This window comes from Taurulus bubalis, assembly GCF_910589615.1.
Source record: "Taurulus bubalis genome assembly, chromosome: 11".
In the NCBI taxonomy this organism is placed as follows: Eukaryota; Metazoa; Chordata; class Actinopteri; order Perciformes; family Cottidae; genus Taurulus; species Taurulus bubalis.
This window is the reverse complement of record NC_136599.1, coordinates 21344345-21368684: the sequence shown is the minus strand read 5'-3', so window position 1 is coordinate 21368684 and position 24340 is coordinate 21344345. Positions and strand designations below refer to the sequence as shown.

General features: G+C 42.5%; 2 protein-coding genes across 2 annotated transcripts; one reads left to right on the top strand and one right to left on the bottom strand.

Annotated features, from left to right (window-relative positions):
• The first annotated feature begins 1212 nt into the window (after positions 1-1212).
• On the top strand, positions 1213-5340 carry LOC306743654 (rho guanine nucleotide exchange factor 7). Its single transcript, XM_079226189.1, has 8 exons — positions 1213-1287; positions 2170-2257; positions 2342-2478; positions 2570-2716; positions 3132-3218; positions 3425-3500; positions 3618-3694; positions 5037-5340. The coding sequence occupies exons 2-8, from the start codon at positions 2242-2244 to the stop codon at positions 5166-5168; spliced, it is 672 nt and encodes a 223-aa protein (XP_079082315.1). The 5' UTR covers positions 1213-1287; positions 2170-2241; the 3' UTR covers positions 5169-5340.
• Positions 5341-7548: 2208 nt separating this feature from the next.
• On the bottom strand, positions 7549-13851 carry arhgef19 (Rho guanine nucleotide exchange factor (GEF) 19; the record flags this gene model as incomplete). The annotated part of the gene is made up of 15 exons (XM_079226587.1): positions 7549-7703; positions 7853-7957; positions 8043-8122; positions 8205-8363; positions 9281-9444; positions 9549-9638; positions 9736-9810; positions 9998-10127; positions 10412-10564; positions 10679-10839; positions 11221-11474; positions 11595-11680; positions 11756-11888; positions 12554-13045; positions 13161-13851. The coding sequence occupies 15 exons, from the start codon at positions 13849-13851 to the stop codon at positions 7549-7551; spliced, it is 2928 nt and encodes a 975-aa protein (XP_079082713.1).
• Positions 13852-24340: the final 10489 nt, after the last annotated feature.

The window sequence follows — 24340 nt, the reverse complement described above, 5'->3', positions numbered from 1 at the left end:
CCACCGCGCCACCCTCCAATACGACACCTGGAACAAGAGGTCACTGTGCGTGTGATGTGTGTGTGTGTGTGATGTGTGATGTGTGATGTGTGTGTGTGATGTGTGATGTGTGATGTGTGTGTGTGGCAGAGACATCATGCACTTTTCACAGTATAAGAACACAGCATGTGACTCACTTTGGGCAAACACTTTTTAAGCGCTCAAGCAGAGTGTGGCGGAGATGCACCTCCCATGAATGTGAACAGTTTCCACTGTTCCACAGTGCAGTTATTTGTGTTGCGGGCCAGACACACACTGTTTACACACTGTGGGAATTTCCGCTACAAAAGTGAGAGATTCTGCATTCCCTGTTTGGTGTGATTCAAACTTTACGGGAAACAAAGGAGGGAGGAAACACTGCCACACACACTTTTGGAGTTTTCGCACTTCTTTCCACTTGAATGAGAAATTGTCTAAATAAGAAGCTTCCAACTCCCAATAGAACAACATTTTTTAGAAACCAAATCCCCTTTGCTTGTGCAATGTTTTGCTCAAATAACAATGGCTAGAGGCTTGCAACAGTGAACTCTAATATGCTGCGTAATGCACGACTCATCTTTGTGTGGCCACATAAGAAATACTGTTGGGGCAGTGACATGAGATATCACAAAGACATTTAGTCGCATGAGCAATTTCCACTAAGAACATACACAGTTTATTACAACCAAGGGAAAATGGCCGACCAATGGAAAAGCTCCAATGCTAAATGTACAAATCATAACCAATACATGTGGGCTGATGAGGTTTTGTGTCTGCAGGTGGTGCTGTGGGGCAGGAGCGGAGACGAGTTACGCCACAGGATCTACTCCCACCAGCCAATCAGGGAGTGGGAGGGCCAACCTGCCCACATGTATGGAGAGATCATCCACTCCTCCCTGGTGTCTCTCTCCAACAGCTACACACAGGTAACCCTGCCTCTACATGGGTGTCAACTGTTATGACGTGTGGCTCCACCCAGACATCATCCTAAAAGGGTTTATTCTGAAATCATCTTTAAGAATATGAGTCCTAATACTGCTCCAGTTGTTGTACTCAGTACACCTTAAACTCTGGCAAGCAACATCTTTAATTGGAAAAATAGTGAGACAGGTTTTTTTTTTTTTTGTTCTGCTTGTTTGGTGTTAAATTGTTGTCACACGTCTTCATTTTGTCCCCACACAGGAAACCAGTGAACACTTCCTGGTGTTATTCTCCTTTCACCTCTTGATACTTTCCCTGGACCACGCTCGACAAGACTTCATTTATGAGGTATTCTTTGTGTATTTTACTTAAAAATCAAATGTCAAATACTGGATTTGGAAGTGGAAGTGGAAGATTCAAACACAATTAGGGTAACTTCTGTACTTTTCAACTTGGACGCAAATTTCCCCCATTTTTGTGCCTAAAGGGACTAATGGAGAGAAATTGTTTTAATTGGTCCAGTTTTGGACGGCTCATGGGGATGAGTGGTCGTCCTGCAACCACAGGGTAGCCAATTCGATCCCCAGTCTCCCCATAGTTCACATGTCGAAGTGTCCCTGAGCAAGACACTTAGCCCTAAATTGCTCCCTGGGCGCTTCACTAGGGGCTGCCCACTGCTCCTTCAAATACTAAGGATGGGTCAAATGCAGAGAATACATTTTATGTATGTATGTAAAAGTATGTACTATGACAAATAAAGTTGTCTTTTTCTTTATTGAGCGAGAACACTAAAAACGTGCTGCAATGTAATTGCTCGAAGCAATTCTGCACCTTCAATGTATGTCTTGTTTTAGACTCTACAGAGAAAATATATTTTCTCTTTACAGTTCACTTGATCCAGTCTGTTTGTACGCTTGTAAGTCTGTAAGTTCTAATATCACGCCTCTTCCACTTTTATCCAAATTAGTCAGCCATCACATTTAAATCTTTTAGATAACACTAAGCTATTCTTTTCACTCTCCTACAAAATCCAACAACACAAAAACATTAGAAAATAGGTGGAAAAGTACAGAAGTCAGACAGGAGCATATAGGAGCTCAGTATATGCTTGATGTGTAAATGGGCATAACAGCTTTTTAGACAATAATGATAAAAATGCATCATGATCTCTTCGGAGGAAACTGAAGCACATTATTTTACTCTGACACTTTGTGTTATCTTATCTCGCAGGGCATCCTTCCCCTTTCTGGATTTTCTTTAGAAGTTGTCTCCACGGACCCTAAAACGTCACATTCACCCCACATGTTCGAGATCAGCGGTGAGTCGGCGGAAATTCAGCTCAGACACGGAAACACGGTGTAAAGTACTGAGCATGACTTATGTTGTTCCCTCTTTCATTCAGGTCCAATGGTGGACTCCAAGGTCTTCATATGCGCCAGCGCTGCAGAGCTACAGAAATGGATGCAACACATAGAAGACAGGAGATACAAGTCAATGGCACAACCCATGAGTCCCTCCCACTGCGCCCTCTCCTACCTCGTAATGACCAACTGCCGAACATCTGGTTACAACTCTACATTAAGTTAAATCGTAATGAATCAATTGATCACGTATCTTCTTTCTTCCATAGTTACCCTGTGATGAGCTCTGGAAAAGAGAAGAACTGAAAAAGTACTTACTGCAAGCTCCCATTTGGCAGTGGGAGGGCTCGCCGATACAGCACATGGGTCAGCCAGGATACATATCTATGGTCCAAATCATCAACACACAAAGAGAGGTAATACACACTCTGTCACACTGGATTAAGAATCTGCAAATGAGCATGGATAAAATAATTGGAGAGCAAGAATTACTCATTCATCAGCATGAAAACTAAATTACTTTGGAAACTGTCAAGCTCCACAGCTAACTAAACTGAAGAGATTTCAACTTTTTCTTTTTTTACCCATTTCCTCTATGGGAAAATACTTACCACCCGATGACATAATAATGGACCAAATTACAAATACAAGAGTCACAAGTTGTGATAAACGTCAGTTTGCTACTTGTGGCGCATGTCAATATGGTAAATAAAAGTGTCCACTCTATATTATAGGGAACATTATTTTAAGTGTCACAGTATTTTTTCAGTGGCCCTATCTGTATTGAACGGCTAATACAACAGTAGCAGTGACATGCCTTTGTTCTTTCAGGGACTCCAAGAAAGACTGATGGTCCTCTTCCCTCAAGATGTCCTGCTGCTGTCAGTTGACAACAATCATCTGAATATGAGATATGAGGTAGTGTAAAATGAAAATCCTTAATAAGACCTCCTTAACCACTGTGGCATAACGTTCCCCTGTAATCTTCACACAGGACTTGACATAAAGCATGGGGAGAACATTTTTTAACACACACCTGCCTACAGTAGTTTTTCTTGTGCAGTTATTGTATGATTGTAAAATGATTTAAAGTATTTCTATGTCTTCCATGTCATCTCTAACAGGGCAGGTTGCCCCGACACAGCATCAAAGCAGTTGAGAGGTCTGCACTGCCTGGACGGCTGGAGTTTGAGCTGATAGGTATACTGTGCAAACATTTTACATTAATACTTCTTTTGACTAAATGTAGCATTTGATGATAGCAAAGCTAAGTACAGCGAGAAATACAGTCATTTCATAATCGTTGCTGTGTTTTAGGTGAGCTGGTGGAGCCCCTGCAGGTCTCTTGTATCTGTCAGGAGGATTATCGGAACTGGATGTTTCAATTACAACAGGTGAGACTGTGCTGTCTGACATCTTTTATACAATGGTAAAGAATAGTGTTTGGGTATTAAAATAACGAGCCAAGAGATGCCGAAGACCTACGTAGATTAGAGGGGAACGGCAGAGTTGGTAAATTATTTTGTGACGTTGTCACTATTTTGTCATTGTATGTTACCTGCCTAGCTCCAAACTGCCATTTGCCGTTGGACGATTGGCGATTTAGCAGCTAAAGAGCCATATATTTCCCTCAGTAGCCCAGCTGATGTCGACCAAAACAAAGTTAAAAGACAGTGACAGTGACTTACATTCATCACTCCAAATAAATGTAAATTTTCCCCTGTATCTTCAGGATGTGCCAACTCGACTAAGATTTTCAGTACAACTTAAAAAAGGTGGTAGAAGATCGAGGTGGTTGGGGCCCAGGAGTTAGAGCAGACCTCAATTAATTACAGGGTTGGCAGTTCAATCCCTGGCATGTTTGAATTTTCCTTTAGCGAGACACTGAACCCCAAGTCCCGATAGGCAAGCAAACGCCTTGCATTGAACTGCATTAGTGCAAATGGGAACATGAGGTAGAAAAGCACAAAATGCAGTCCATTAACCGTTTAGTATACCAATGTCGTGTGTAATTAAAAACTAAAACGCAAACTAAAAGCACATCTTTTTTCGACTACACCTTGAATAGGGAAGGTAGCGTCGTAGTAGCACTTTAGTAGCACGTACTGAAAGGCACTTTGTGGTTTAACTTTATTGAAGAAATTGTACTTTCTTGATTCTTGTTGTTCTGAGTTTGTACTCATGGTTGAATTGCACTTCAGCTAAATTAAATGTAATGTAATGTAATTGTGGGTTTATATTGCCCCTAAGTGGCCAAAAAAAAACAACGTTTATGCAGGTTTGATAAGAACCAATGTTTTAGTCTAGCATACTACACATCTTTCTGTTTCTGCTGACTACTTTCTAAGGCATGCTTCAGTGCTTTACAGTTCAGCATGTAACACTCGCAGAGTGTGAGTGACTATACATGTTGAGAGAAACTTGTATTGTCTTCAGCCATTATAAAAAAGTCCTTTCTAACCAGCATTATCTAACGTGTTCAGAGAAATGTTCTGCCTCTTCCTATGCTCCACCCCCTCAAAAATGCTTCTTCATGTTTACGAAAAGAAAAGGGGTCTGTAGGACGTTATAATAACTTAAACATCAGGAAAACACCTCTACCTTAGAGCCCTTTTGAAAATAAAATAAAAATAGTTTTCTTAATTCTGGAGAAAAGGTTGTGTGCCAAGGTTACGTTGAATACCTCAAAATGTGAATCAACTTTGCACCAACAAGATTTTTTTCTTTGACCTGCAGCCAGACAGAAACAGCCACGTTACTGTGAGTCACAGCGCACCTCCAATCATGCCAAAGCTGCAGAGGAGCAGGAAGGAGTCCCAGGAACCGATGATACCAGCCGAGCAATGCCACATCAACGGTCGCAGCTGACTCATCAGAATGTGGAAAAAGCTTGACTTTTATTATAAATCTGAAATAACGTGTAGATAGTATGTACATATGCCTGTTATGTGTAATTGTGCCACAAAATGACAGCGGTGTGGAAGCTCTGAAATGTTCTCACCCAATATTGATGTAGTTCGGTGGTTTTGTTACACTTTTAGTTCCCTTTCAAGGTCATGACCCAGTTTAAGGTGAGACCACAGCTAAAATAAATGTTAGTCTGTAGAGCTTTAAGGGTTACTTACAGAAGGAAATAGTACTGAAGCAGCTGTACATATTTAGCTTTGATGGCTTTTACTATAAAATACATAATGTTTGACTTTTTCACAATAAACTTTTTAAAAACAATTAAGAGTTGTTCATTCAACACAACAACAACAAAAATGTAAGTATCTGTATTTATTTCAAAGGTTAAACATTTACAGTAGTGTGCAGAGATCCGGTAAACATCCAGTGTATTACAGTATTTATATGTTGGTGTTAGAAATGAATCAAACAGAAAACTTTATAGTTATGGAATGTAATAATATCTGTTGAATCTTTGTTCGCATAAATTACAGTCATAATAGTAAATTAATCATTTTCTACTCTTTATACATGAAGCCATCTGCACTTAAGTACATTTACATCAGAATCTCCTTAGAGAACAACCAGCTAGAGGAGTATAAATACATGTGCTGCAACAGCAACCAATTAAATTACAACTCACAACACAGACATAGAAGAAAAAAGAGGGGTTATAAACATTGCATGTGCCACTGGAAGAGTTTACAATTGAATGTGGATTATAGTGGTTCATTAGAAGGTCTCAGCTCAATTACACTGCGCTTTGGGTCATTCGGGGATTTTTGCAGATAATGAGGGGCACAATGTGGACGATTGAGGCCTCCATGTAATTCAGTCCCCTGATATATGACAGTATTACTTGATCCTGTATAATAAGAAGAATATAACAATTTCTAGTGTTTGTTCAACTGGGGTTATGTTTATAAAAGTTAGTTCACGGAGGGTCAATGTGTCCTGAGGTGAATTTGCTCAGTGTCCATTTCCTTAAAAGACAATTATTTAGTATTTTTCTTTCTGTCAACAAATGCAGTGAAAAGAACACAACTAACAATCACTATCGAGTCCGTGGCACTCAGCACAAAGCCCAACTTGTTTCCACTGGAGATTTAAAACGAGTCAAACATTTAAAAAAAGGCAAAAATGCTTCCCTAAAACACATGGGCACTGTAGTTTTTTAGCAAACGTTACTCAAAAAAAGAGTAAACAGTGCATTTGTTGGGGACTATTTTCAGCTGTGCATTAATACGTATTTGCATTAGTACGATGGTTTATGCACTCTGGAATCAACTACAGTGTGTGTTTGTGGTAACGAAGGAATGTCAGAGTTTAACAGTTTGGCTCATTAATGTGTTTAATTTTTTTGGTACACCAATGGCGGAGAGGAATACGATCTATCAGTCTTTAGCTACACAGGCAGTACGTCAGTGGGATGCATTGTTTGTTCTGTTGACAATAGCACAAATATAATAATATAGTCAGCTTAATCCTTATTTGTGTACTGTGGCCTTGTTAATGGGATAATCTGTCCTCAGAATCTTTGAAAGAAATGTAGTACCCTTGTCTGGACCTCCTCTTTAATAAAGAGGCAAGGATGTTTTAACAACCCACATGGATGGAAATAAATTAACTCCTGCACACTGATGCACTTCAGTGCATCAGATACTGGATGGACTAAAACACAAAATCAGGTTTTCGTTTCTTTTCCTAACTTTTCATCTGTCTGAAATTAAAGCAGCAGTCAGTGTGAACAAAGACAGAAGATGACTGGCCCAACGCAGGATCAATAGAAGCATCTGCCTCAAGTGACATTTTGCCTTCGCATCATCACGTGGATGACTTTCCTGCACCTCACAGAGCTCAGCTGACAGCACAAGACAGTCCAAATACGGAATCTGACCACAGGAGACACGACAGACGGAAGATGTGACAGACTTCGGACATGAGCCGAGAAATGTACTTATTTACCTTTGGATGCGATTACACTACTGCCTGTGCTGGTAAATGTGCAGGTGTTTCTCAGACTTAAAAATGGAAATGAAACGCATTCACAGAAAGCATGCACAAAGTGATTGCTCCCACAAAAAAATGTCCTAATGTGAACATGACTCGTTTTGTATGTAAAAGCCGTTTCAGCTCTTGCGCTGAATTTGCAGTTAGCTTGCTAAAGATAAACGCTCACACGCAGTCAAAAATGTGGGCTTGTTTTAGCACCTGCAAACATCCATCTAAAAGTAAAACTAAAAAGATCCAGAAGCTTAAAAATGACACACCTTTTACACACGAACTGTTGCAGTAACAGTGATTAGTCTTCCCCCTCCAGTTTCTGCGTGACACACTTGATGCGGATATTTTCCCGCAGGTTGCGGAGGCGAGCGCTGCGACTTGTGATTTCTTCCACGTAGGTTTTGGGGAACCAGCCCCGTTCCCCGTCAGACAGTCTGATGCCTTCCACCCAGCCTGGTGAAAGAGAACATCCTGTAGATGTCAAATAAACCACTGCACATACACATCTACCACACTATAGTAACCCTCAAATGGCCAGTGGGACAGACAGACCACACGTTACGTTAATCTAGGTGCAGGTTGAGGACTTTATCCAATCTTACCATCACTTGTAATGGTCTTCGCATGAAGAATGTCGGCCTTCTCCAGTGTTAACTCGTCATGCTCTTGGGCCTGATAGCTTTTGATGCACTGAACCTGCGATATATCTAAGCGGAAAAGACAAGAAAAAGATGAATGAGAGGATTAAAAGGTTTCCACTGAGTCATAGTGCACCCAAAGCTCTCAACTGACCATCATTCTCACTGGCCTGCTCGATGTCTTCGAGCGGATCAGATGGAAACATGGCTGTAATCCATCTCTGCTTCCCGCTCCTTGGTAGACGAGAGAAATAGCAGTTACATCACCGTCTGCTAAAGCTGCCCGTTTCTACACTTCATGATCGCTGTGACTCACTCAGTGTGCGACTTGAGCAGGATTTGGTGTTTGAGCTGTTGGCCTCCACACAGCTGCAAGTGGAAGATGAAGCCGGAGATGCCCTGCAGCTTCTGACTGAGGTCCTTCACTTTCAGCTCTCCCATCTTGGCGTGTACAAACACCATGAACTTCCACGTACTGCAAAAAAAGATGGCGGTTCATTATCAAGATTTTTTCTATCTTCAAAGCCACTATGTGTTGAAGTTGTAGTAGTAATGGTAGTATTAGAAGTATTGTTATATACTGTTTCTATTTACAGACAAGTGGTTTAACGTTCTCATCTAATTCTCGACAAGTAAGCGAATAAGAGAATTTCTCCAAATGTCAAACTGTTGTTTTTTACGACAATACTTGCATGGCATAAGTAGATTGAAAGCATATTGACTGTAAGGAGATCTCTTCCTAATGCAAAGAAAGAATAGGGGAAAACAAAATGAGGCTTCAGAAGTCAAAGTTACACTCGTTTTACTTTTTTTGTGGACCTACTCAGCGTTTATCTGCTGAACTGTTGTGGAAGGATACTCTAAGCAGAAAATAAGCCATTAGGTTTTGTTCCCTATTTTGTCAGAACAACCACTTTTTAAAACCAGCTTGCTACCTCAGCACACAACAATATATACAATATATATATATGTATATATATATATATATATACCCTTGATTCAGTCACCATCAATAACCCGGTTTAATGTAGCTTCTATCACGTGTTTTTATGTAAATCTATTTTAATGCGTCTTGTCTGGATGCGATGATGTATAATGTATCGTACCCTTTTTAATAGCAGATTTTGCACATGCCAACCAAAGAACAATTTATTTTGCATGCACGCAAACTCTATTTGAGTCATTACAGTGTTGTTGTGTGGGAAGGAATTGCTGCAAGACCAGTTTGGAGAAGGAATGATCACATCAACCAGTGTGCCTCTATGATATGTGAGCATTGCATTCAGACAGACTTATCCTTTAACCTAAATTGTCCTCGTTTCTTATCATGAGTCAGCAATCAGTGCACTATTTTAGCCGTTGGTCTCTCTGTATCGACTGTATTTCACTCACTCCTTCCTCCGGGACAGCAGTAGGCAGTCGTTGAACAGATGAAGGTACACAGGCTTGGTGGGCAACTTGAGCTTTGATCCAGAAATGCTCATCGTCTGAGTGTCCACTTCCAGGAGTTCACCGTGCTTCACCAGCCAGCGGGACTGAGAGATCAGAGGAAAGATCTACAAAGAAAGGAAATGCGTTGCTGAATAAGAAACACTGCAAAATGTCAACAACGCAGATACAAAATTTAAAAAAAAGAACAATTTACAATGACTTCGGTCACCTTTCCCTCAAAATTGATTTTCTTATTGAGGTGAATAAGTTCCTCCATCCTCTTCATTGACTGCACACTGGAGTTACATTCTTTGATGATCTAAGAAGACACATACCAACATGGTTATTACTGTTGTGCCTCACCGGCGATGATACTGGTACTCATCCAACTGGCTATTAGAGATGATAATCACCACCTTTTTCAGCTCATTGAAAGCCTTCGTGGCAGTGTCCTCATCTCGGGAGCCTGGCGTCGTCCTCTTTAAGATGTTCTGAAAAGTAAATTGTTTTTGTTTTTTTAAGATACACCAAGGAGTGAATAATACTCTTGTTGGGGGGGGGTAAAAAAAAAAACTGCTGTGGCAAATTGTTTAGCCGGTCCACACATTACCCATTTACAGCACGTAATTGGCTTTCGAGTGCGAACTTGAATTTGGCAGTGAAAGTTTAATAGTGTACCTCCACCAGCATTTTGAGCCGTGTGATCCTCTGAAACGGGAGGATTAGAAAAGAGGTCAGCGGAAGTCTTTGGCAGATGGGATCCTCCTCCAGACGAGCCAAGATGCCGGGGAAACGAGGGATCTCGTGCCTGAGAGGACAAGAACGAGCAGATTTAGAGAAACACTTTAATGACTTTTAGTGAAAGTGGGTGTAAATTCCAGCGAGCCTTTTTTTTTTTTTTAAAGAGAAAAAAAAAGCTCAGCCTCCTCCAGATGAAACATCTGCAAGTTAAGTCATGCCGGACTAAAATAACACCTGAACACCCTGAGAGGAAATTATGGACATCCAGCATGAAACCATTGGATTGTATGCACCTCAGAGAGACATTTACATCCACGTTTAGGTCTCAAGCAGATGACAGCAGTTACTCACAGCAAACGCTGGTACGTCTGCTCCTGGTACGCCTGGTTGGTTACGTAAGGTAAATAAACCCTCCGCAGAGCCGGGCAGTGTTCCAGGACGATGTCGCACACGTCGAAGCGCAGAATGTCTTCCTCCAGGCGGTGCTCCAGGTCCTGAAGAAACCTAAAAAGGCACGAGTGAGCAGAAAACACCCTCAGTGAAGGAGACGTGACGACCGAGACGTTAAAATAAAGAATTGAAGGGCAACAGCGGCACGTCATCAGCATAGCACTTCACCTCTCACTGACACCTTTGACTTCAGGCAGCTTGGAGAAGAGCCACTGCTTATCCTGAGCTCCGAGACACTCGGCGAGCTCCTGCGACAGCATGAAGTGGTCCACTGCGATCGTCAGACTACGAATGTAGGACGCCTCAGACGTCACCAGCTCAAACTTTGCCTGAGTTTAGGGAGAGACAGTAAAGGTCAGCCGGGTCATCTATAGCAGTGGTTCTCAATCTTTTTTCAGTCATGTGGAATTTTTTTTCAACCAACCCTAACCAGCTCAAAGCATTTATGGTTGAAAGAACAAAGTAATACACAGCGCTGCGCCATCAGTGTCTGATTTAATATGGAATATATACAATTCAGTTTAAGAGCTTATATTATTGAATATAACTATTTTAAAGGATTTTTTAATTTATGCTAATTTGTTATATATATATATATATATTTTATTTCAAGTACCCCCAGGGGAACTAGTACCCCCATTTGAGAACCACTGATCTACAGTACATGAACTGGCAAACAGCCATGGTGGTCCGCGTATGTCTTCATTCACCTCTTGTAATTTCCGCTCCTCGTTGCTGAAGTTGTCGAGCTGTCCGCTGGTTCGAACGTCGGGGATGTCCTGCCACAGTGCAAAAGCAGAGCCTCGCGAGGAGCGAAAGGAGCTGGACGGAGACAGGTTAGAAGGAGACGGGGTCCCGTCTGACTCATCCCGGAGCCCCTCCTCCTCTGTGCCGGGCTCCTTCCCTTGCTGCCTCTGGATCTCTCTGTTGATGGCGACGTCGCTGTATTCCTGGTACAGAATAGCTGCAGGAAAGTTAAAAAAAGGGGGATGTCACAGGAAAATTCAACCAAGTCTTGGTTTTAATTAGGTGCAAAGCTAGATTTAAATTAAATAAATAAATAAAATTGTCCAGGGAGACTTACAACTAGGCAAAAACCGTGATAATCGATTTGAACTAGCAACAGTTGGAAGTGTGCAGGAGTCCTCCTCAATTGATTTCTTTCTCATTCTGTGAAAAAAGAACTGACATCAATACACATCCTTTAACCTCTGCCATTTCGGAATAGTTTGAATCTGTATTTACCCGAGTTTTGTGCTCCACCGATGCAAAGGCATGGGATTGTCACTGCCGGGCGGAGGAGGTGCAGGTACGACAGGACTGTGGGGGGCGCTATCACCGGAGCCTCCCGAGCTGCGGTGCCTGCAGTTGGACTTCTCTAAAGAGGAGGAAACGCCCACGGTGCAGGTGTGAGGCACAGGGAAGCAGCAAAGCACCTCATGTAATGAAGGCTCATGAAACGATACCATCAGTTTGGACCTTTCTGGATGTTTATGGAGGAATAAACTGCAGCAACACTTGTCATAATAAGCCGCTACTTGTGCAAACTTCTTCTTCTTAAATCTACCAAACATGATGGGGGGTAACATATTTTCTTTGCCCCTGTATGTCTTTCGATTTTTTAGCATTTGTTTACAATTAATCTGTTGTTTTAATCGATACAATAAATAAAAAAATCCATCTTAATTACCCAGAGCCTAAAGTAATGTATTCTGTTTCCGTGTTTTGTTTGACCAACAGTCCGAAACCCAAATATATCACATTTTCTGTGAGTGGAATATTGTTGTTATAACACCTAAGTGCAACATTCTTTTTTTGAGAATCTGAAAACTTCCACTTGTTCCAAATGTTGCCCTTTGCCCTCTGGAGACAACGCTGAGCACAACAAGTTCACGGATGTTTTTCCTTCAACTGCGCAGGTGGTTGAGATTTGACATAGAGTGTAGTGCAGGAACAATGAAGCTGTGAACCGGAACCGGAGTCTTTGTTCAAGGAGAATGCCAGTGCTATGCTATCCTGGTGTTGAGTCTGTGCTCTACTCACGGTCGGCGTTGGGGCTCAGGCTGCTGGAGCCCTGTCTATCTCTGGAGGCGACCCGTGCCGACAGCGACTTCCCCAGCTTCAAGGTGAAGGAGCTCTTCCTCTGAGAGAGCTGCAGTCTAGAGATCAGTTCTGAGGCCGAGAAGCGCCGCCGCTCTTGATCTACTTGTCGGCTTCGTGACAAAAAGCTCCCCCCTGTGGCACTCGACGTCTCTACACTCCCGCTGTCTTCCCCCACCGCCGCCATCGAGTCCTCTATTATCTGCAGAGGTTCCTCAGGTAGATTGAAAATATCATCGTGGCTGAGGTTTGGGAGATCTGTGAGACCGTCTGTGGATGAAGGCCTTGAAATGGCCTCCAGGGAGGATAAACCACTGAGGTCCTCCTCCAGGAAAGATGCAAAAGGTCCCGGGAAGATGTAGTCTGCATCCAGGATTGGGCTGCTGAGAGATTCATCGCTCTGGCTGTCCGGCGAATAAACCTGCATCTTTCGCCCTGGAAACAAGAAAATAGCTTAATGTGAGATCGAGAGGAAGCACGTAAAAGAGCTTTTAAAGCCTGATTCATCACGTAAACACTGTCCATATTGGGGAATCAGCTGCACACTCACGGATAGACTTCTCTTTCAGTGAACCTTGTGATGTCCTCCTCTGCAGCTGGCAGGAGTCTAGGCTCTGAAACCCAGGACCTTCAGGGGAGGATGGAGAGCAAGGTAACGGAGATTCCCAGGAGTTTCGGTTTGTGTATAAAGAGGACAGCGGGAACGGCAGCGGGAGGCTGAGAGCAGCGTGGAGAGGACGACACACCGTTGTGACAGCGCGAGGTCTCTCCGTCTGCTCCTGCAAAGAAGTCCTGACGCCATTATGGCATTCAAGCTCACAGTCACCCGCGGTCGTATAGGAGTTCAAGTTCAACGCCATTTGGCGCTCATTGTCTGTCCGGAGGCAGCCATTCTGCATGCCATTCAGTTCATTCAGTGTGTGTGTGAAGCCGTTCAGGGGCAGGGAGTGCGTCGTGCATTGCGTCTCCGGAATAACAGCCGGCCTCGGCGAGCTAAAACCGTTTAGTTTCGGGGTCACGGGTGGTTGTAGCTCAATAAAAGCCAACGTTTCCTGCTGGCACACGGCAACATGCTTGTGGTGGCACGGGTGGAGGAGAGGCCTGTCCTCCTGGGCCTCGCTCAGAGCCTGGGACTCCCCTGAGCCAGGGATCCACATGCTGGGACCTTCTCCTCGGCAGCGAAAAGCGTGAAGGTGGGGTTGGAAATCAGGAAAAGGTGAGAGTCCATACCCAGGAAGCATGGCTGGACAAACACATGAGCGCTGCCAAAGGAGAGAGGGAAAAGAACGGTTTAATGGGATTTACTAAAAACTCTGTTGTCTGTGGTCTTTACTTAGACCACTGTTTTGCATGATCTTATTTATCATTTCGTTTAAATGTATTAATGCAAATGTAGGGATCAATTTATTACTTGATTATAATTTTTAACAAGGGACTGTATAACACTTATTGGTGTAGTTGGTGTGTATCTTGTAAATATAAATATACAATAAGCTCTACCAAATATCTCAAAATAATACTAATAATGTGTTGCATCACAATTAAACCGTAATAATGTAGGTTAACGGAATAGTATTTTTTTTATTTTCATCTTTAAAAATAAAACCAACTTTTTTTTTACAAATGAAAAATAAATTAATACAGTCCTTAATCAAACACGAAGAACATTCAAATGATTATAGTGGCACACTCAGTTTAGTAAAGCCATTATAAATAGTTGCAGCAAAATGTATAAATTGCAGGTTAGATGAGAAGAATGGATTCAACTTGCCAATGCATATTTTATATTGCATACTTTCCATATGCAGATAAGTGGAATGCACTTTTCTAAACTAATCAAAAACTCCCTTATACAGATATTAGTTAAAATGAATTGACATTATGCAAGAAGGTGGTGAGGTAATGTTTGAAAGTCTGTTTAAAATGTACTGGATTAAGTCTGGACCATAATATGCATATGAAACTCTGGAACCTCTGCATTGAATAAATTAGGGTAAATGTTGTTAAGTTGTTAAGCTGTTCATGTGGACAACATGTGTTGGGATGATTGAACTTTTGAAATATTTGAAGCAAACAGGAGCAAATGGAGAAAATTGTAATGCTCTTTAAAAAAAACTGCCTTATTAATATAAACCAGAACAGCGATAAACCGCAGCCACCAAATACAGTTGCCTGGACACAATTCACTGTCAGCCAAATTAAATTCTGTTATTTGTTATTCAGACAATCGGTGGATGTTTTATTGATGGAGAAATTACTTTCTTTTGGCTTTTGAAAATGTTTGTGATTTGTGTTTGTGTCAGCCTCATTTAAGATCTTCACACGCACATGCACACACAGACACACACACACACACACACACACACCCAAATGGCAAGATGGACTTTGAAACTATTGGCGCGTGCAAGATGTTTCCCAGTCTCACACACACACACACACACACACACACACACACACACACACACACACACACACACACACACACACACACTCCTACCTGCATGGACAGACTCACGCACACACAATTAAGTCTAGCTTAGTGTGTCTTCCTGCTCTAATTAAAGACCTCTCTACTCACAGCATACAGCCCCTGTACTTAACAACATCTATACACACACACACACACACACACACACACACACACACACACACACACACACACACACACACACACACACACACACACACACACACACACACAGGAAGAGAGCACATCCTCAGCACTCTCACCTTTCACCTGGGATCTCTACTCATCCATCACTCTGGCGGTTGGTTTGCCTTCCTGTCAGCTGGCAGCACCTCCTGTGATTGAATATATTCACAGTGAGCGTCTGGTAAATCCCAGCAGCGGGTCATGAAGTGAGCTCTCCTGACAGGCTGTTAAAACACACTTGTGGAGCTCTGTCTCTTTTTACCGTGTTGCTTCCTGAGCAGGTAATCCTCCACTCCTCATTTAAAGAGGCGCTTAGAGGAACTGTACAGATGCTCACATGCAGTACAACACTCACAGGGCCTGAAACATTTCATACCTGTTCTCCCAGCTGTAGACCTTTGTGAAGCGGCAGGATATTTACTGTAGCCTTTGACTCTTAGCAAAGACAGAATAAATACTTTCACAGATGATTTTCTGTCTGAATGTCTTTCTTTTACTGTGAATGTCTTTGTTTGTCTATTTGTTGAGAGGGCGCAGACAAAAACAACTCATAAACACACAAAGGCTTGCCATTGTCTCACATTTATCCATCACTCAACACAAAAAGTGTAAATCTCAATGAATTGTTCTCTCATAGGGTCATGTGTCTTAGGCCTGTGGCTTTATTTTTGGAGAACAATGTCGGCTAGATAGTCTTAGCAACAAGTTAGCTTTATCACAAAGTTCATTCTTGACCTTGGAAACATTAGCTGATAAAACAGTCTCACCACAAGTTCACTCAGCGGCTGTGAGGGAGCTTTTGTCATATCCCAGGTTCTTGAGTTCTTAAAAAAGATTTTTCAATATTTTCTTCTAATATTCGTACGTCAATAAAGCAGTAACTTTGACTCAATGACAATCTTAGGAAAAAGGAAAAAAAGTGTGTCATAGCAGTCACACAACTTTTCTTTTTTTCTCTCTGAGATTATTTGTAATTTAGTCTTAGCATTATGACACTGTAAATCTTTATGAGACATGCGCATTTTACATTATAGTAAGTATCACAATACACTTTACTCATTGGTTTGTGGTCTGCCATTTTTGATGAACATGATGCTGTACTGAAGAAAACTTGAAACTAGCTATTGAGACCATGAAGTTATGTGTACAATGATTACTGAAGTAAAAGAAAATCAGGTGAGAAGTAGAGTCATTTTCTCACAGACTTCTATACAATCAGACTTATTTTTCTGAGGAGTTGCATGGACACAAGAGTCTCTCTTAAAATGTACAGTATGTAAGATTTAGCGGCTTTAGTGTTGTTGCAGATTGCCACCAATTAAATACCCCTCTGCTTACTCCTCCAAGCCATCAAGTGCCAAACTGTGGCAACGCCATGTTGCTCAGAGGCCGTCCATTTCATTGTAACACGACTTTAAGAGTCGGTTTTGGACAGTTTTGGACTCTGCAGCTTACGTTCCCGCAGTTTCACAAGCGTATCAAAGAACTGCAGTGGCCTTCAGGTGACGTAAAAAACGTGAGGGCCCCATCTAGAGCCAGTGTTTGGTGTGTCCATTCTGGGCTTCTGTAGAAACATGGCAGTGCCACTAACTCCCTATAAGAAGAGCTCATTCTAAGCAAACAAAAACACAACAATTCCTATCATGAAAACAAAGTTATGAGCATTATAATCCATGTCTGCTAATAGATCCACCCTAAATTCTGCACACTGTGCCTTTAAGAGGATTAAATCATGAATTAACACTTCCCCTGGATGTCCAACTATGTTTAAAAGAGTGTTTGTTTGCCTGGGGAATCACAGACTATAGATACTACATAATAGTGTACCTTCCTTCTTATTGAGCTCACATGGTCGTGCTGTATGCTGTGAATATGAGGCTGTTGAAAAGCCACACCTGCTCTTGAGGCAGCCCAGTCAATCTGATCTCCCCTGTTTCTCTCCTACACTCACACACACATACGTTTGCATGCATGTATACACACACACACGTGCACACACACGCACTCACACAAACAGACGTGCATACACACACTGTAGTGCAGGTACAAATGGTTACCTGTTCCCTGCTGCAGACAAAGACAGCCTTTATATGTGAGCCTGGGCCCGGCTGCCCTGAGCACAGGACACCTGAGAGGGTGTGGGAACTCCTCATACTGATCCGCTCATACAGTGCAGCCACTGAGCCGTACACACTCATGCAGGCCTCTGCTGCATAATGACACAAACTCATTGGAGCCTAGATTTGATAACTGGCTGGTTATACGGTAATCCGGCTGGAGTTGTACAGTATTAACCAAACTTTACGATATATATCACATTAAATATAAATTATTTCCTAGTCGACAGTGTTCTGATAAATGATTATGTTCACATAATCCTCCATCAACAGCCAAGTGGTAATAAATCAACAGACTCTTTTGAAGATAATTTGTCATCTGCTTATTTGATCAAGAAACCTCAATGATCCCAAAAACTGCCAATAAGCCTCATCACCACATTCATCAAAACATGAAAGCATCCGATTACACGCACTGCACATTCCTCGAGCCGATACAATTATATCAGGCGATTAAAATCTCAATTCCAAAGACGTGTAATTTCCCTTGTCATAGCAGGGTGTTATTTGTGACTGTTATGGATTTTGTTGCCAGTGTTCCCCCCTGTAATTTCACTAGGCTGCTCTAAGACGCCATGTCTGCATGCATCAGTTAATGAATGGCACTCTGGCATGCCTTTAATGCCAACAGCCATACAAGGCGCATTTTTAATTGTGATATTTTTCATCTTGAAGCTCTCAGAATAATCCTTTAATGGAGTGTAGCACATAAATATGAGCATAAATCCATTGCTGAGTCAGCTTCACGACAGAGTCAAATGTTGTGTAATCGCATATTTAGAGCTTGTTTGATGTTTGCCGGGAGGGGAGATAAGAATGTTAAAACAAATGGATTCACTGTTGGAGCTCTTTGTGGTTCATGGGAGTGAAGAAATACATTTCTACACTGTTTACTTTTCTACTGTGAGGCAGTGTGATGGTAACGGCGCTCTAAAGCGGCAGTATGGAGGACGCTTATCAGTTCAGAGACGACAATGATAGTAATATATATCTGGGCCTGGTTTATAAGAGCAGTCTAACTCAGCGGATGTAGACTGCGGGCATAAGGACAATTCTCCCATCTGCGACCTGCATGTTACCATTTTGCAACGGCACCGACGCTGTATCCTTTGCTTAGCGCTGCACAAGACACATTTCATTGACTTAAAGAGACACACACAAAAAATAGTGATGTTTTCTCCCTATAGCAGGATGATAATGTGCTGTACTACTATAATACTGTGTGTGGATGTGGGTTTAGGTTTTAGGATCGATACAATATTATACAAATATATAAATTCTCATCTATCTGACAACATTTTTAGCCTGAAAACAGCAATCTACCTTGTTGAGTGTGGTCTGCTTTCGCATTGGCCCGGTACCGCATGCTTTAATAAATAAAGTAAGACATAATACATTACTTATTGTCAACAAATTCCACGAAAAAGATTGAAACCAACAATTAATTGAGCCAACAAGTTATTCCGACACCCACCCTGCTGCTGTTGGGACTCAATAAAGGACCACATGTGTATTCATCCACAGCTGAAAATAGTACCTCCCCCCAAAAAAAATACATATTTACAACTCTTTTAGTTACATTTGCTAAAAACCACAGTGCCCAGCTCTTTTGTGAATGAATTTAGTCTAAAAAAACAAAACAATATATTTAATACACCTTTTTAAAAGATGTCATCAGATGGAAACACACCCCCTTGTGTCTCAGTGCCACAAACACGGTCGTGGAGTCAGAAAGTACTGAGAGTCAGAGAAATGCAAAACAAAAATACTGAATGCCACCAGCCGTTTGGTTTCATCGTGCAACACGGTGAACACAAGTTTCACTGCAGCCTCACAGCGGGAGATAAAACTGTTTGCTCGGTAAGTGAGTCAGTCGCAGCCGACCCGTGATGTCTCCTCCCTCGAGACGTCACAACTTGGCACTCACTGTAACGTGAAGCGAGATTCAGATCTCATGAGGGTGCTTTTTGTTACTTTGGCGCTGCTTTCTGGAACACAGGTTCTCAGTGGATGTTTACCAGGCTAAAACTAAGCTTGTGAGATTAAGTCAGGGTTTGCCAGGACAGAGTTGTTCAGAGTCCCTTCTCTCTTGTGCGATAGGACAGGACATTTTCAACCACCCTACTTAGTTTTCAGCTGCTAAAGCATAAATGTTGCACAGAGGTGACCCCGGGATGCAACCCAGATCAGACTTAAAGCCTAAAGGTCCTCACCCTGAAGACAACGACGAATGCCAAAGCAAGTTATTTTTCCAGTAGTTTGTGAGGTGACCTGAAAGAATAAGTCACATGGTTCCAGACCCAGCCAATCAGAACTTTGTATACTTTGTCGTAGATCTTTATCTAAACGTTCCTTGCAACTTGTGCAGCAGAGGAGACGTGTCACTGCCTACGTATCGGTCAGAGCAAAACTAAACTAAATGAATCAGCTAACATCAATGTTACATCAGGCTGAATGTATGAAGTGAAACAAAACCTCACGAGACATTTGTATTAAATTAGAGGACACTGAGCTTCACTATGTTGTTGCAGTACCTTCTGGTCACAGATGGAAGTCCCTAAAAGCCATATTGGAGGAGCATTTGTAATGTCTGCAGTGCAACTTGTGTTTTATATCTAACACCGATCAGCCTGTGGAAACTCAGCGTCTCCGCCCTCCCCCGCACACGGTTTCTCTCCCCGAGCGTAGGTCTGGTGTGTTTGGTCAGACAGACCGGAGTGTCCCGACAGTGTGGTGTGACCGGCTCATGTGTGTGTGTGAGATCGCAGTTTAACTCTGTCACATCGGACCACTAATTGCCAAGCGGTAGACTAAAGAGCCCGGCATTGTCTGCACAGACAAGACATGACATCATTCAGCGTCACGTTATGGGAGAGCCACCCTCACGCTGTGTTTTTGGAACATTTTCTAGCAATACCGGGATAGGGATGAGCAACTTTTCAACTTGAATTACTCAATTGAATGTGCAATGTCAACTTATTAGTGTTGACTGCTTTTCGCAGTCTTGTGTGTCTGTTCTCTATTCAATTATTTGAATGCCAATTATGACGTGTAGACGTAAAAACAATAAAGGGCAACTGGGAACTTGTTGATGAAATTCAGACACTATGCAATATGTTGTTTATGCTTGTTTGAGGTTTTTTGTCATATAATGATATGGTTTTGCATATCTTGAAACGGTAAAAAGTATCTCCCATGTGTCTCCCGTTAAGATTAGATGATTGCTAGTTGCCAAGAGATTTGGCTCGACCCAGCTGATGCCAATGCACCTAATTTGAATTTTGGCCTTCGCACAGCATTTCAAATGTACACCTTAAATACCTGGATGGGAAGCCAGGATGTGTCTTCTTGGTATTTTAATGGGCTTCATCTAAATCTCTCAATCAAAACAAACTCCTCAGCGAGACTCGAATTCCAATGAGAGAAAGGGCACCACATGTCAAGGTGACGCGCTAAGCTGCATTTTCTTTCTTTTTTGGAAGATCAGACGCCTGAATGGTGTGAGAATGGTTGAGCAAATTCAGGTCAGGCAGTTTCTTGGTATTCGTTGCTCTCTTCGTTGGCCTCCACCCACTGAGACAGGTGAGCACCCCAGAGGCTACAGAGGAGGCGGGGGGGGTACCCAAATGTTTACACATGGTGCGGGTCCTCCTAATCCGCCTCTCCAGCCGCAGGCAAGTTACCCACGACCTTCCGAGACACTATGAAGATGCATACTGACAACCTGGCTTACAATCACACAAAGCTATGACACACACACACACACATGCACACACACACACACACACAAACACACACACACACACACACACACACACACACACACACGGCACACCTGAACGTGAGAGTGTGTGTATGAGACGCAATTTGTCTTTGATTGAAAGCGACGAGATGTAGAGAGGGCTGCCCCCCTCCCCTCTCCCCGAGACAGGCGGCAATCTCTGGTTTTAAAAAGTCTGGAAAAAAAATGGAGACCATCTCGCACGTACACAGCAACACTTTTGGACCTTTAACCTCTCCCACCCCCGCTTTGCTTTGCCACCATTAACAGCTGCAGCCACGACAGCGGAGACACAAAGGAGCTATTGACGAACTTGTGGAAATAACCTGGTCTAATTATGGTTCTTTGTCATAAGACGCGAAAGCTACCAAGTCGATGGAGAGCCAGGGATCCAGCGTGCAGTAAATCCACAAAATCTCATAATCAGTGCCTTCTGACAGATGATGGTAATCTGGATGCCAGGACATTCTATGAATAGGAGTGCTGATCGAGGATGCTTTGTCAGGTTACACGGACATGAGAAAAATTAACTACAACACATCTTACAAATAATTTGACAACCATTTGATGTTTCATACAGCTGTAAACAACAGCTTCTCCAATAACAGACATCTCAAAAGTGATGAGCCAGTAAGTAATATGACTAAATTACTGGGACAAAAAGTACAACTAATGGTCATGTTCATAATCAATTAATACATGTGTTTTGGATTATTGTTTAGTCTATAAAATGTCAGAAAGTATTTAGAAATTCCTATCACAAAATTGAAAAGCCCAGAGAGACGTCTTCAAACATTCTTTTGTCTGAACAGCACATCCTGAGCAATGAGCAGTGTTTTGGCAATTTAGGTTGGAACCTGACACATTTAAAGGGTAATAAGGTTAGCGGTTCTGTATTCTTTCTTGTGCTCATATATTTCCATACAATGTTGTTGTTGTTGTTGAGTAAAGCATGCTCAAATCTACTGCTCCAAGCAATCCAAGGAAGCTTTACAGCAAGTAAAACTAAAACATTTTTTTTAAGATTTACATTTTCAGCAGAAACCAATGGACTTGGGGAGAGAGCCAAAGACAGGGCAGGGACTGAGGGACGGACTGATGCATTGCCAGTTTAGGTCTTTTTATGGGACTTGTTGACAATAAGAAAACATAGAATATCATCAACCTTATCCTTTAAAAGCTCAAGTCGTTTGCCAATAAATGAAAATCAAGCCTTATCCTTTAATCCTTTCTCACAGTTACTTTTGATTAATTCTCTGTTGATCGACCAATCATATCAGCACTAGAAGTAAATGTCTAACAATATAAGAAAATGTGCTTCTTGAATCTGCTGTAGTTTATTTTTCTGTTTTTCTGTTATCTGTCTGGTTTAAATTCCCTGAAGAAGGAGGCTGCTGGGTTTGCTGGACTCAAACTGTCAATCAGTGCACTTTGATTCCAAACTGAGCTCTGAAGAGGCTGACCTACTTTGCGACAAATCGCTGATGCATCTCTTGCATTCATGTGATCCTGTGTTTACTTTGCATTCTCTTCCTCCCTAGCTGTCTGCTCGTCTTTTTCCCACCTAAGCACCAGCAGTTTCTGCCTCACCCCACACCTCTACCCTAATTTTTTCTTTTATTGTCTGGACAGGTATGGACAAGCCATCCACTGGGCTGCTTGTTGTTTTGAAATGTGATCTGGTAAAAATGGAACACACCTAACCAGCTGACCATCCAGACGTGATTCCACTTTAGCACAGAGCTAAAAGCTGTTATTTATTGTTACAGCCTTAACAGTGTCATCGGGATTAAAGCGATGAATAGGAGCTAAACGACCTTGAAGAAGCTGAAATTGTTTTTTTACTTGAGAGCAACACCTTGTTTGCAGTTTTTTTCTCCCAAGAAGAGAGAAGAGGCCTAAACCCCCCCAAAACATTTTTAGCAAAGAAGCAAGGCCTCCTGAGCACACACAGCGTCTTATTAGCCAAGTCCCAATGTGAAATAACCCGAGGCCTACAGTGCTAGACAGGTGTGCAGCGACGCAGCCGGGGCAGTTTCCACACACATCGCCTCTGGGCTCGAGTTTTTGTCTGTTTTAACATTCATGCGAAGGCCAAAAATCCTCTGACATGCACAGAACTTGTGCACTGCTGTGCGTATGGTTTGTGCATTCAGGGAATTACAGCTCTTTGTTTGTTTAGAAAAATAAACCTTTTTACTTTCAAATCAAACCCATCACATTACTGTAATTTTATTAAGTGAAGGCGCTGGGTGCAACTCGGTAGGTGGCCTCTCTTATAGTCCAGGTTTAAAAACAAGTTCACGTCCAACTTTAGAGGCGCTGATCCCCCAGATGAGACCCTCTGACCCGCAGAGACACATTCCCTGGATGACTCGGCAAGCTCATTCCTCTGAAATTGACCACTAAACCGAGGCAGGAGACAAACAAAGCAGCTCGACTATCCACGTGCAGCAGCGAGGGCTGCCATTATGGGCTATTAAGGCTGCTGCCATTTAGGCCACAAGCCAAAAAGCCTGGAAAGTGACAGAGCCTCCTCAAAATATTGGTGTCACTGATGTTTACAGGGCAAGTTGGCTCTCAGTCATTGATGCCTTATGATTTTAGCCTAGTCACATCCAGGTAAGCAACTGAGTGTGTGTGCACGTGAATGGAAACACCACGAGGAGCACAGGTAGCATTTGCAATGCTGGGCGAGGTGAGGGAGGAATGGGGTTGAAGGAGGTTGAGGTGTGGCATCCTGGAACGCTTCCCCACACATATACATACACACACACACACACTCAGACAGTCACTGTCTAAGTGGCAGGTGATGGGGCAGGTGCTCTCCAGACATACAGTTGTGGGGGGAGGGAGGAAGTGGGCGGAAGGAGGGGCCCTGCGGTGAGCTGAGTTATAAATCTGTGTGTGATATGAGCAGGCATGCAGAGGGTAATCAAACATACACCGCTCAGAGGCGAGACGTTCAATCACAGCGAAAGGACATCACTATGTGATGGCTATTCAAGGAAAAAAAGGCTCTCCAGCCTGTAATAACGTGCAGTAAAACAGTTCAAGGTCCTGATTTATGCTTTGTGCTGGTACACGTCTGCCCAACGTGCAGGTGGTGCGTTCCAGTCCAGACATACCGTAGTAAATCTGATAATCCGGAAAAACACCTACAGCTATCTATTTGCGCT